The sequence below is a fragment of the Eurypyga helias genome, unplaced genomic scaffold (genome assembly GCF_000690775.1).
Source record: "Eurypyga helias isolate BGI_N326 unplaced genomic scaffold, ASM69077v1 scaffold17448, whole genome shotgun sequence".
NCBI lineage: Eukaryota > Metazoa > Chordata > Aves > Eurypygiformes > Eurypygidae > Eurypyga > Eurypyga helias.
In genome coordinates, this window is record NW_010269068.1 from 1 (window position 1) to 13,325 (window position 13,325).

General features: G+C 41.5%; 1 protein-coding gene across 1 annotated transcript; it reads left to right on the forward strand.

Annotated features, from left to right (window-relative positions):
* Positions 1-7,343: 7,343 nt before the first annotated feature.
* LOC104504765 (mastermind-like protein 1) lies at positions 7,344-12,812 on the forward strand (the record flags this gene model as incomplete). Its single annotated transcript, XM_010157977.1, has 3 exons — positions 7,344-7,534; positions 8,657-10,069; positions 12,543-12,812. Coding segments are annotated over 3 exons (1,874 nt in total), but the record flags the coding sequence as incomplete, so codon positions are not given.
* Positions 12,813-13,325: the final 513 nt, after the last annotated feature.

A 13,325-nucleotide genomic window follows, 5' to 3' on the forward strand; every position in this document is an offset into this window, starting at 1 on the left:
GGGCTTACTGTATACTTGAGTTAGACTGGACATGATGTGAAATATTGAAACACGGGGCACATGGATGTCATCTTTAATGTAAGTGGCGCTAGGCAGCACGTGTGCAGTTTGTAGTATTTACAAGATGAACGGAAAATGTTATTGAGCTGAATTGTTTCTGTTCTTGCTAATCTACATATGAGAATCTAGGGCTTGCTGACTTTTCTGAAGACTGAGATATTTGTGACACCGTTAGAAGGATACTTAAGGAAGAGAGGAAAACTTGTGTGTTCTTGACAGCGTGTCTGTAAAACTTCCCAGGTAGCTGCTGTTTAGTAGGCTGATCTTGAATGTAAACTTGTGTCAGAACAAAAATGACTCAAACTTGTATTTTATTATCTAAAATCGGTGGTATTTCTGTTTATTTCCTGTCTGGGCTCTAAGGCTTTTTTGCATATGGGGCTCTAGCCATTAATAATGTGTAATTTTGTTACACACAGAGCTCTTTAGCATGTCAAATCCTGTTGCTTAAACTGCCACCACTGTCTTCATATAGATCTTCTAAGAGAAAGATGTCTTTAATTCATTGCTGTTGTTTCTTTTAAATTGCTGTGGATGTGGATTTGATCTAATTAGCATCCATTATAATGAGGACTCTCAACAGCAGTGAGGTTCTGAAGTACGCTGCACATCTGGGGAAGCCCTGCTTGTACAGGAAGCTGCTGCCAGTGGCCAATTTACACAACAGAAGAGGGGTTTAGTATATGAATGACTCTTCCTCGTGCTGGCCTGCTGTTTCCTTCCTAGGATACATGACTCTAAGCTTAATTGCAGCTGCTGATTCATCACCTCGTTACTAGGGTATCAAGTTGGTTTGCTTTAGTAATTCAAGTTTTGAAACAAAACCCAACAGCAACAACAAAAAACCCTCTGCTGCTAATTTAATTTCTTTAGCGTAAAAGGCACCTCTCTAGGTTGGTATTTTATCTCTAGCAGTCATGTAGCTGTTATCAAGACCAAGCATGTGCTTTGTACGGGAAGGACGTGGGTTTGGTTTACATCATTCAATAGGGTTTGAATGAACACCAAAATTATCTTTTTTTAAAATATCCTGGACACATTCCTCTCAAAAGAATGCTGCTAGATCAGTGAAACATCCATTGTATCAGCTATTGCTGATGTTACGATCCAGAGGCTTCCATGAAGCCGCCTCTGAATCTTCTTTTGGAAACTGGTACTTTGTGTTGAAAGTTAATGAAGTGTTTATTTTGATCCTTGAGGGAGAAAGCAACTGGTGTAAAGGGTTTGTGATCGAGCATGGCTTGTAGCAGAAGGCCGTGAGCCATGAGTGTGGACAGTGTGTGTGCTTCCAGACGCTGTGCTTCAGAGCATCTTCTGCAAATTCAGAGTAGTCATGGGGAGCGGGATAGCACCACCACTTCCTTCCTAATGTCTTGTATGATATTTTTTCATGTGGCCAAAATGAGATATTTTCTCTTCCGTTAGTATTTTCTCTGGTTTGGATCCTAAAGTTGACTGGATCTTGCTCACAGGCAGAAGGGGTAGATTCTTCCTCTGTTTTCTTACTAAGTAGCGCTATAAATTTGAACCACAGCAACCAAGAGAATGCAGTATTGATACAGAAATACCTTTGGTAATTTGTGCACCATGTAGGCCTGTTCTGGATTTAAGGAAAAAGATGAAAAACTTGTTAGCCTCCTGTGGTGTTTTTTTTTTTTAATTTTATTTTTTATTTATTTTTATTTTGAGACCATTATTTAATGGGAAATTCAAGTCTTGACACTTCACACTCCTGTTGTTTAAGATGGCATTATTGAGACTATGTTCAGAGTAAATGGTGCTTAGAGTTTGGATTATGTGTTGTCTGTTGTGTAATCTTCTTTGAGAGACAGGGAAGTTGCGAAGAGACAGGACTTGTCCCCTAGAACATCTTTATCTCTCTGCCAGGTTCTGATTTGAGAAAGTTGGTTCTCATAATGCTGTTTACGTTCTCTGCAGTAGAAGGGTTGGCGTCCCTGTGCTTCTCTGGTAGACTGTAACGTGGCATGTCACTGAGCTGAACAGAAGGTGTTTCATTGGCATGTGAATGAGGAGAACGGCGAGATCTGGATTTTCGTTTCCACTCCCTGTTTTCTGATGTGGTCTCTTGGAAGGACACCGGGTCTGTGTTTCCTACTGGTTTTTCCCCCACCTGAGAGCGGTTGTTGTGTAGATGGCTTGCTTTGTCTAGGACTGCCGCAAACCCACAAACTGTTTCTGGAGTGGGCAGAGGAGGTCTAGCCGGTGGCCTGTCCCGGGAACACTCCGTGTTACAGCTCACGAGCAGACCAGCACTGATTTGTGAGCGATGGAAGTTTTCACCTTAATGATAGATAAGTGCTAATTTAAGCAAACGCACCAAGCAAACGCATAAAGAGATGCAAGTGTTAAGGGGAACAATGCAATGTTTCCTGGTTGAAAAGACCTAAAGTAATAAATTGCTTGGGTTGTACCGACACGCACTAATAGGGTTCGGCTAACGAAGCTCAGGCTGGTACACTAACCATTCAGAAGAGCTCATTTTTGTGTAAGCTGTGGTGGAGGGGTGTTAAATTGTGAAATTATGTTTTACCACAAAAGTAGCAAATTGTTTCCACATTATTTATACATAAGTGTAGCACAGTGTAGTCTTGCCACCATTGTTTGTTTTTGCTGACAAGTCTGATAGTTTGTTGCCCAACAACTCAGACAGGTTTTTCTTTGTCTCCTTTTAATTCTGTGCGAGGTATTGTATGTTTGAAATGTTTCCCTTACCAGATTAGTTAGATATGCAGCGATGCTTCCTAAATTGTAAGGATCTGGGAGTGACTGATGTGCTGCTGTTTGAGTTCAAGCAAGGTGGAGGATCCGGCATTGCAGCCGAAGGCACAGCAGTTTTTTTGATTCAGCAGAACAATTCCTGTAGCAGAAGCTGCCCCTTGTGACTAATGCAGGCTTGGGATATTTATAGACGTGCCTATCCACAGCCCTTCTTCACTCCAGCAGGCAGTCACCCAAATACAAAAGTCTTCTGGAATTACAGCAAAAGTCAAAATTAAAATGAGCCCAGCAGTTTGGTTCTGACAAGGCAGCGGAATGCGGGAACGCGTTGGGTAATAAAACGCTTTCCATCCAGGGGAAGTGCAACTTTGGAAGCTGTGGGTAGCTGCACAGTAAATGGGGAGTTCTTACTATGTCATATAGTCAGAATGTTATGTTTTCTATCCAAAACTCATACACTGCAATTTCTGATATTTGCACTATTGTTTTAGCTTAAGGGGTTGTCCTCTCTCCTGCTCCTGTCCTTGGCCAGGCAGGAGAGGAGAATCTGTGTACGGAGGACCTAGCGTAAGCTCTGGAGCTCATCTGTGCTGCAGTACCACCACTTCCATGGCAGAAAACCAGATCTACTCTATTTTGGTTTCCCATCCTAGGTTAGAATGCTAGGAGGCATATTGGCACTAGATTTTTATTACATTTCTAGAGTAAGGTAGCATTTCGTCTTTGAAAATGACGAGCATTCTGTTTCCTTTGCCTGTGTTTCATGACACATCCTTGTAGGCACAACTTAATGCTGAAACTGAGATGGTAAACTTATTCCAAATAAAATACAAAAAGCTAAAGCTCTGTTGAATCCTGTAAGAATATTTTAATCTCTGTAACAGATGTTTTAAAAGACAGAACAAGAACATTACATGGAGCCTGAGTGGTGCAGTATAACAACCAGATTTTAAAAGAAGTTTTGTTTCTGCCGTGGTCACTAGGTATTTTTTTAGAAAAAATTGAACTTGCATACAGTTTCTACTTTATATCTTTACTATTTTCGGTTACAGGACGTCAGAGTCTAACAAATTACTGGATTTTTACAGAAATAGCTGAGTTGACTGTCCTCAATTTAAAAATTGTATATTGTGAAGGATTTCGTGCTTTCAAGTGAAAAGTGTGAACTAACTTGTCATGTTTGTTAAGTTCTAATCATTGAAATGTCATTGGTTTCAGATTATTATCTAACACTAGTTTCAGGTATTGAGTGTATCACATGGTTTTGATTCCTGGAATAATCCTTTTCTTTAAAACAAACAAACAAAACCCAACTAACCAAACAAACAAACCCCCAAAAAACCCAGAACAACATTGAACCACTGTTTTGATCAGGGATTCATGCCCCTTTCCCACCAAGGCAGTAAGAGGGCACTGCACTGGACTCTGATGTTTTGAGCTCTGCCAGTGCTAACAGAAAAGCTGTAGATGAAGTTTTTCTTTTAAAAAAAAAAAAAGAAAGCTTTTCCTACTTATTCTTGTTGGGCTTCCTTGGTAGTTCGTAGACAGCTTTTACGAAATCTGTCAACTTGCCCCGGCAGTAAGACTGCGATACGGCTGAGCATCGTTGTGGTAAAACTGGTGGTTGGACAGATTGAATATAGCTTATCATAATTATTTGTGTGCTGTCCCTTTCCCCTGGAAGCCTTGTCATTTGACTGGGCATGATCCATCTCTGCTGTTGTCCTGTGTCTGGTCACGTATAGCGTGTGTTGCTGTGAATTCCATGATCAGAGGTGGCTTGTGTTGGACACCCCTTTGCGGTGACGGGTGGCACGGGGCTTTTATCAGCTTGCCTTCCTCACGCGAGGAATCCGCGGTTACGGGCTGACTTGCGTGTGTGCTCCTGCCAAGTAAGTGTGTTTGTCATCGTGCTGAGGACTGGTTTGCTCACGTGAATAAAGGCAGCTCTGATGTGATGTGGAGGAGGTGCAGCCCCTAGCTCTGCAGTGGCCCTTTGAGAAGCTGTCTTGGGCTGAAGGCTGAGGCCTACTCACATCCCTGTCTTTGCACTCTTCCTATATTTGTTTAAACACTTCGAATAAATTCTTTTGGGGCAATACTTTAGGTAAAGCTAAATAGCAGAGATCTGGGAGGTTCATCTTTTGTTGGGAAGTTGAGTAGGCTGAGAAAAGGGGAATACATTTCTATATCTGATCTTGTGACAATGGAAAGGATCGGCTCATGTGTTATTTATAAAATTGGTTGATTCTGCTAAGGAAACAATGGACAGCATACCAGAGGGCCCCTGCCTCACAGAATGATAGTGGACAACAAAATTAAAGCTAAAGGGATTTTCCTAGTGAGTAGGGAGCTATGCTTTACTTGTCAGTGTTTCTTTTTTTGTGTGTGTGTTGAGTTTTGTCAGATGAGAACAGGTTTTTCTTGCCTTGAGAACTCTGTTGGAGCAGCTTGATATGTAGATAGCTTGCAGTCTGACTAGTATCTCACATGCTCCTTGTTATTTTTTTCCCTCAAAACCAGATTATTTGGCTGGACATAGACAAATTGGGGAAGAACGGAATTTAATACTTCGTCTTCTGTTAGGAAATCAAGATCTGACCAAGTATGTAAGACAGGCATGTAAGAAAGGAGTTACGCAAGATGAAGTTGCATTATTTGCAGAGTGGTTATATGAATGTATTTGGCGTGAGAATTTCTGGTTCTGTTACTCAGACTTAAACAAGAGTAAATAGAAGTTATCGGGATATACTTCTAGTGGCAGAGGAGAAGCAGCCTGTAACTTCTGGCTCTTGTGGATTTTTATAGCACTATATTTTCTTGAGAGAGGAAAGGAGGTAGAAAATGGAATGCTGTTACTAGGTGAGTTTTAAGCTGGTTAGCTGGCTGTGTTGTAGACAGCTAACTACAGTAGCATAAATCGCAGTGTAAACTTACTGCCTCGATATCCAAGTTCGCTTTTGACTCATGTGAAAAGTGAACGAGGATGCAAGCATAGTTGGTGAGTATCTTCTAAAATTCAGAAGTTAAGTGTCCTGGTTACAAACTGGGCTCAGTCTTTTCTGATACGGATGGGAGACAAGCAGATTTTCTTCTTTCCTGTGTGTCTATTGGCTGTCGTGTACAAGTGGGATATCTTCCAAGTAACCTTAGATTTAGATTTAGTTGAGATGAAGCAAGGCTGGAAGCCGTCACCCCCAAATTGTACTTAATTAGTGAATTTATTAAGGTTATTTTTTTCCTTATTCCTTTGTCAAAAAAGGAGATTACAGTTCTAGGTGAAAGGACTCTGTGTCGTCTTTTTTGACAAAGGAATACAGTTCTAGGTGAAAGGACTCTGTCTGGAGCAACTTGAAGTCAAGATACCACCAAGTATCAGATATCTGGGCATTATGACTGTTAAAACCCATATAGATCTGAAAGCTCCTGTGTGTTTTTATTGACATAAAGAGCATGTGCTGGATATAGGGGTCTATATTTTTCTAGACTACGCTAAGTGTAGCTTCCCAGCGTGGATTATTTAATCTTAGACCAGTTAGCTGCATATGTTGCAAATGGTGTAGTACAGTAGCAAAGACCTTAGCATGGATTAATTTCTGGAATATTTGTCCAGCAACCCAAGTGCATTTTGCTGCTTGGGAAGGTCTGTGTGCTGTTATAGCTATAATGCTACCCAAACCCTAGGTGCCTTGAGTTGTCTGTATGAAATATAACTATAGCAGTGACCCCAACAGACATTTATTCTCTTTTAATATGGGGATTTACTTCAGCTATGAGAAGAATATGTTCAGTGTACAAAACCAACTTATTATTTGTATGTCAGTTTTCAGGGAGTGTGTTTTTTCCCTAATGATTTAGAATTAAGGAGGATCCATTCCCAAACCTTGAGTGACTGACTCATAATGACCTTGCGCAAGTTGCTCATCCACCTTGAACTTGAGTTTTCCCGGTTGGAATATGAAGTAAATAGTGGGAGACTTGCTGAAAGTCAAATGTTGCGATTGAGCTGAGGCTTCCTTGCTTTCTGTTTTTTTGCCTTTTCACAAAAAAGTAAAGTTCCATTATTCTTTCAAGTCGGTATTATAAAAATTCACTCTAGATCTGCTACTCCAAGCTGTTGAGATGAAGAGAATTCAAGTTCCAGCCTCCTCTCCAAATGTACACCTCGCTGCATCCTACTGGGTCTACTGCTGATCTCACTTGCTATTTCCGTGTACCATCCCGAAGATCACAGTCTCCTGGGAAGCTGCAGTCTATCCCTCAGAAAAATAAGATTTTGCTGCTACTTATGCAAGCATTAAACAAATATTGTTGTGTTGGGGTTTTTTTTCCCTAAGATCAGCTAACTGTAGACCGTTTAAAAAAGAATTACAACAATTAACTGTGAACATCCTTCTGTCCTTCAGTCAAAGAATGCTGTTCCCAGGAAAGTGCTGTAAAATTCTTCTGATAATTTATGCTGGCTCTACGTACAACCTTCTGCTTGAGTGCCGAGATCTTGAGGTTTCCCCTGTTTATTCTTGGATGAGACACTTTTCCCCAAGGGTTAGTGGACTGCTTCGTGGAGCCTGCAAGTAATATTAAAATAAACGTCTTCGTCTTGAGTTTTGTTAATGAGCCGCTGTTCTGCCATCCGAGAGGGCGGCTGTTCCGTGAACTGCGCTTCAGACGGGTGGTGTTTTGTGGGGATTCTCCTCGTGTGTCCCGCCGAAATGTACAAAAGCATCTTGAACAGGTCAGGGGAGCTGATAGCGCCCTTGAAGAGGGAAAGCTGCTGACCTGAGCAGTGTCTCTGCCCTACGGGTTTGTATTGGCGTAGTGATTCCAGCACAAGCAGAGCGCAACCGCTTTCTTACAGAATGCACCTGAGGGAAGGAAAATTTTATAGTACACCTTTAATGTGTGCATGAATTCTGTTTTCAGATGTTTTTGAGGTCAGTGGAAAGAACTTCTTATTTGAAAGAATTCTGCCAGGAAAGAAGTTGGACAAAGGTTCTCCCAACTGTGGTTGTAAAACTGTTGCTGTACCCTCTGATTGCTTCTAGGTGGCACTGCAAGAAAAAGAGTATGTGCATTCACTAGCTCTGAGAAGCCAACTGTTGAGCTGGCTGGGGCTGTGGTGGTGGTCATAGTGCAGAGGGGAGCAGCTGGTGAATACTCCAGAAGAAAGGAGAAAAGGAATAAACTTACTCTGCTGTGGCAGACTTGGCTGAACTCTGAATTGCATTTCACACAAGTGTAAAACAGTGGTCGCCTAGTGACAAACTGCGTTTGCTTTAGTGCCAAAAATGTGATTGTGTACAGAATTTATATACATAGCTCTTCTCCAAAAATTGCAATCTTGAGAAATGGTTCTTTTTCTCTCTAAATATTTAAATGTGAGACTTCTTTATAAAGCATTCTTACAGAACAATTATACCGTGTGTACGTGGGCCAAGTAAAATACAGGTTTTTATTCTCATAAAAAAAATGGATCTTCACATTCTTTTTTTTTTTTTTTCTATGAATCTTCACATTCTTCTTTTTTTCTTTTTTCATTTTGAAGAGGAAATTCCAATTCACTGCCATTTCTCAACTTTTTATTGCTGTCAAAGTGTATGGCAGCCTTTGGGTTTGTTTGAACGAGGGGGCTCTGATATAGTACATATTTTTGAAAGTTTACCTTAAGAGATTATGGTAAGGAAGTCATCTTGTGATGACTTGTAAAACAGATATTATCAAAGCAAGGATCTAACCTTTTCTTAAACTGTTTTTTCATAACATGTTTTATTCAGACCTAGACAATAGTCTGTTAAGAAATAGAAATCCTGATCTATGAAGCATAAAACTAAATAACTAAAACCTTCCTGTCTTTCAGCAGCTCCATGAGACTGTGAAAAGAAAGCTTGATAGTGCTGCTTCCCCTCAGAATGGAGACCAGCAGAATGGCTATGGCGATGTATTCTCTATGTCCAAGAAGCTGCGTCGTGATGATGGTCTTGGTGGAGTGACTGGTTCTTCCAATGGATTGCCTCCTATGTCTCCACTCCATCATCTTGACAAGAAATCTGGCAGTGGAGATACCTTACAGCTCAATGGAAAACATCCGCTGGGACTCGATGGCATCAGCAAGAAGTGTCTTCCAGATTCCGGCCTCCAAATGAATGGAGGTGGTGATGCTGATGACTCGTTTCCTCTGAGTTTGAACAAAGAACTGAAGCAGGAGCCCGTAGACGATCTTCCCTGTATGATTGCTGGAGCAGGGGGTTCCATATCGCAGAATAACTTGATGCCTGATCTTAATCTTAATGAGCAAGAATGGAAGGAACTTATTGAGGAGCTGAATCGATCAGTGCCTGATGAAGACATGAAGGATCTCTTTAATGAAGACTTTGAAGAGAAAAAAGATGCCGATTCTTCCAACTCAGCTGCACAGACTCCATTGCCGCAAGATATTAACATAAAGACTGAGTTTTCCCCAGCACCCTTTGAACAGGAACAGATGGGATCTCCCCAAGTTCGATCCACTTCATCAGGTTCAGCATTTATTGGTGCTGCTTCGGTACCTGTCAGTGCCGCTTCTCCGGCGGTTGGTAGTTCTCAGGCTATGTTTCAGCCTTCCGGTCAGTCAATGACTGAAAATCCTAATCAGCCCATGATGCAGGCATCAAACCACTCTCAGAACATCCAGAGGCCTCTCCCCAACGTGTTGTTACCTGGGAAAGGTGCAGGAAGTGCCAAAGAAATGTCTTCTGCTCATCAGCTTCAGCAGATTGCTGCCAAGCAGAAGAGAGACCAGATGTTGCAGAACCAGCAACAAGCTTCACAGGTCCACCAAACGAATCAGATGTCTACATGGCAGCAGTCTGGGCCTTCTCACAGTCCACTGGCTGTCCAGTACACCATGGAAAATCCCACCAGCCCATCGGTTTACCAGCCAGACTTCAACAATCAGAAACTCATGATGCCTAATATGGGAAATAAAAGCTCACCGAGAGCTGGAGGCAATTACCACGTGAACATTTTGGGTCATCAGCAAAACAGCTTGAACCAGAACCCTGTCAGTAGTCAAGGCTCTATGCTAGACTACGGGAACACCAAACCTCTTTCACATTACAAAGCAGAATGTGACCAGGGGGTTACAGTACCTGGTCAGAACAAGACTCCCATGTTGGCATACATACAACAGCGCCAGCAGCCACCGCTGTCTCACGTGAGCGATGACCAAAATGGAATGATCCTGTTGAAACCCAAGTCTGGAAACATTGCCTACCGACTGCCGCACAGTCAGGTGAATGTCCTGGGGTTTGTTACCTTGGTTTAGTAGCAGATTTCAGGTTTCGCAAGAAGGTGTTGGATAGGTAAGGCTGGAGTAAGGTTACTTGGTATGGTTTCAAAAGAGTTGCTGCATGATTTTAAAGAAGGAAATGATAATATTCAGTGAGCTGAGGCGAAAATCAAGAGCTCTGTTTTCTGCTGGGGACAGGCTTTAATACTCTGTTCTAGGTCATGTGGTAATGTGTGATTTCCAGCTTAATATACTTTGTGGGCAAGAAACTATGACATGCTTCATAGAAGCTTTTACTTACAAAGATAAATAGATGCTTTGTAACTTCTGCCTAAAATAACTCTTAAAACTGTAGTGTTAAACAGTGTTCTCAAAGAAGCTTTGATTTCTTTACCTTCTTTTTAGTCCCTGACTTGTGTGAGAGTTGGCTTACTATAAAAAGACTTGCCTTTGGTCGCTTCTTTTTTGAAGAGTGATGGAAGTGGAGGCTGAATTCCTGATTTCATGGGTGTTCCTTGGGGTTTTTCAGATCTGGGGATTTGTTACTGGTTAAGTCTCTGGGGATTGGGGAAGCATGGGATAGGTGAGAAATACATCTTTAAGAATGAATAACGGTAATATTTGTCTGCTTGAAGCAATATGCTTCAGGTTTTCCTGTAGAGGAAAATTCCAGATTGTGCTTCTTTGCCTTATATATAACTGATGTTAGGGGTGTGCTGCAGGTGGAAATGTATGTAGTGGAGGGAGGTATAGACTTGTGTATGTGCCTGCAATGTGTGTACTGCTGGCCTGGTTGAGAAAGGAGGTCTGCGTTATGAGGATTAAAGCTCCTCTAGCGAAAGTAGTTGGAGATACAACTCTAGGAATATGTTCCCTCAACAAAACAAAAAACTTGTGAAAAAGATCTGGTTGGTCTGTGATAAAGACCACGCTGATGTGCAGAGTGCCTGCAGTGTACATACTGCTGGCCTCGTTGAGAAAGGTCTGCGTTACGAGGATTAAAGCTCCTCTAGCAAAAGTAATTGGAGATACAACTCTAGGAATATGTTCCCTCAACAAAACAAAAAACTTGTGAAAAAGATCTGGTTGGTCTGTGATAAAGACCACGCTGATGTGCAGATAAAAATCTGAGGTCCAGGTGTGCTTCATAAGGCACAAAAAGAAAATTAATCTCTTTAAAAACCAGCAGAAGGAACAATCTAACGACATTTTGATGGGAAGGGGTGGGGATGATTGTGTGTGTCACATCGCTCCCTCCCTGAAAAACAGGAGGGTGACCTTGCATCTACCCTGCCACGCTTGCCCTGAATTAGCAGAAATACTGATGAACGCTGCTGGCGAATTTCTCAAAAGCTTACACGTGGCACACCTTAGCGCAGCATTGCCTGTTCTTGGTTCATGATTTCTTATGAAACCACAGGGAGTGAGAACTGACAGCCAAACCCATTAGCTGAATTCTGAACTTGAAAGTAGTATTTCTTTGTGTAATTACAGATGAGGCTGATCTGTGCTTAAAAATGATTGTCAAATTTTAAATGGATTTGTCGGTTCCAAGAGGACAGTATCTGATCTTGGATGATAATTGTTCCATGTTATTTTTGCTTATCCCAAGTTCCAATCTCCAAGAAAAGCAAACTTAGAAAAGTTAATAACAGGCTTATCTGTGGTAGTATTTTCTGTGGAATATAGTGATGGTTGGATTGCTTAAAAATACGTCGACTCGTTTTGATCAGTGATAGCCTTCTTCCCCTTCGCCTGCAAATGGTAAATACCCTGATAACTTAAAAAAAGGCAACTTTAGGAGGAGAGGCATAAACACTTGCTGAATTAAATGCTGACAGAAGAGGCAGGATTTAAATAAATATCTTGTTTAATGAAAATTTAAAACACGGTGTTTGGAAAGTGCTACCAGAATGAACTAAAGCTGGTGTGTTGGAGTTGCTGTTTATAACTGGGGCTGTTCCTCTGGCAGAGCAGAGCTATACACACTGCTTTGAGCTGGGCTTTGGGTTTGGGACTGATGTTAAAGCCTCTATTCCTGAATGTTGTGGAGCTTCTGACCTTTAACTCCTAACTCACTTCTGTGTCTGGCACTTCAAACACAGCCAAAACACCATTTATAATGAGCTGAACTGGAAACTATCACACTTCGCCTTTTCTATTAGAAGGTTCACAAGGGAAGAAGCTATTGCATAAAGATGCCAAAATATAAGGAACTGATCTGATTTTTATTAAATAGTGTAAATTGTCAGTTACTGCCTATTTGTACATTTCTGTTTTCTGAGATGTGTTATGATTCCCCTCCATGTGTCAACTTTGTTAATAAAATCTCTTCCTTATCCTGTGAAATGATAAAAATAATACAAATTGTGGTCATTGCCATGAAAGTGCCTTTCCTCATCTGTGTAACTACCGTTTCTAAATTCAGGAGGGCTGACCTCTCTGTGTCTCATGTCACTTTCTGTATATTCTGCAGGATCAAAACCCTTCTCCTAACGTTCCTCGCGTTCCAGTTTCTGTTCCGGGCCCTGGTGTGGGTGCCCCAGCTCCCAACGTCTCCATGGCAGGTAACCACAGCAACCCACCTTTTCTCAGCAATCAGCAGCAAGCAGCGGTGATGAAGCAACACCAAATGCTGATGGACCAGCAGAAGCAGAGGGAGCAGCAACAAAAGCACTTGCTCATGGAGCAACAGAAGCAGCAATTCCTGATGGAGCAGAGACAGCAACATCTTCTGGCTGAGCAGGTGAGAGGGGGACCAGCAGTCTTTGTTTATTTTGCACTGATTTGCTTTGGACTGAAACATCTTGGGGAATAGCTGTCACATTACAAAATAAGGAATGTCAAATGCAGGGTGCTTGGGTATCATAAGTATCATTGATGTTTTATATTTCTATAGAAGTAACCCAAGCACATAGCATTTGATAGCTGAGGCTTATATTTTTTTTGTTGATAAAAGGCAGTGTTGAATGAAAAGAATAAAACAGGTAGACTTGAGTAGTGTGAAAATGCAAGATGGTACCTGCACGGAGTGAAGGTGTCATACCAGCGATGGTACAGCTCTTTGTGAAAGAAGAAAGGCAAATGAAATCAGAACAAAAATAAAAGACAAGGTTGGGGTACTGTTGATGAGTTCTGTAGAGCTTGAAAAACGGAAGCAGTGAGCAAGGGACTCTGTAAGCTCATTCTGCCTTTCTTTCTCCCAGACATCCACAGCAGTTCATGTTTCAAATCTTAAAACATCTTTCACTTGTCTAAT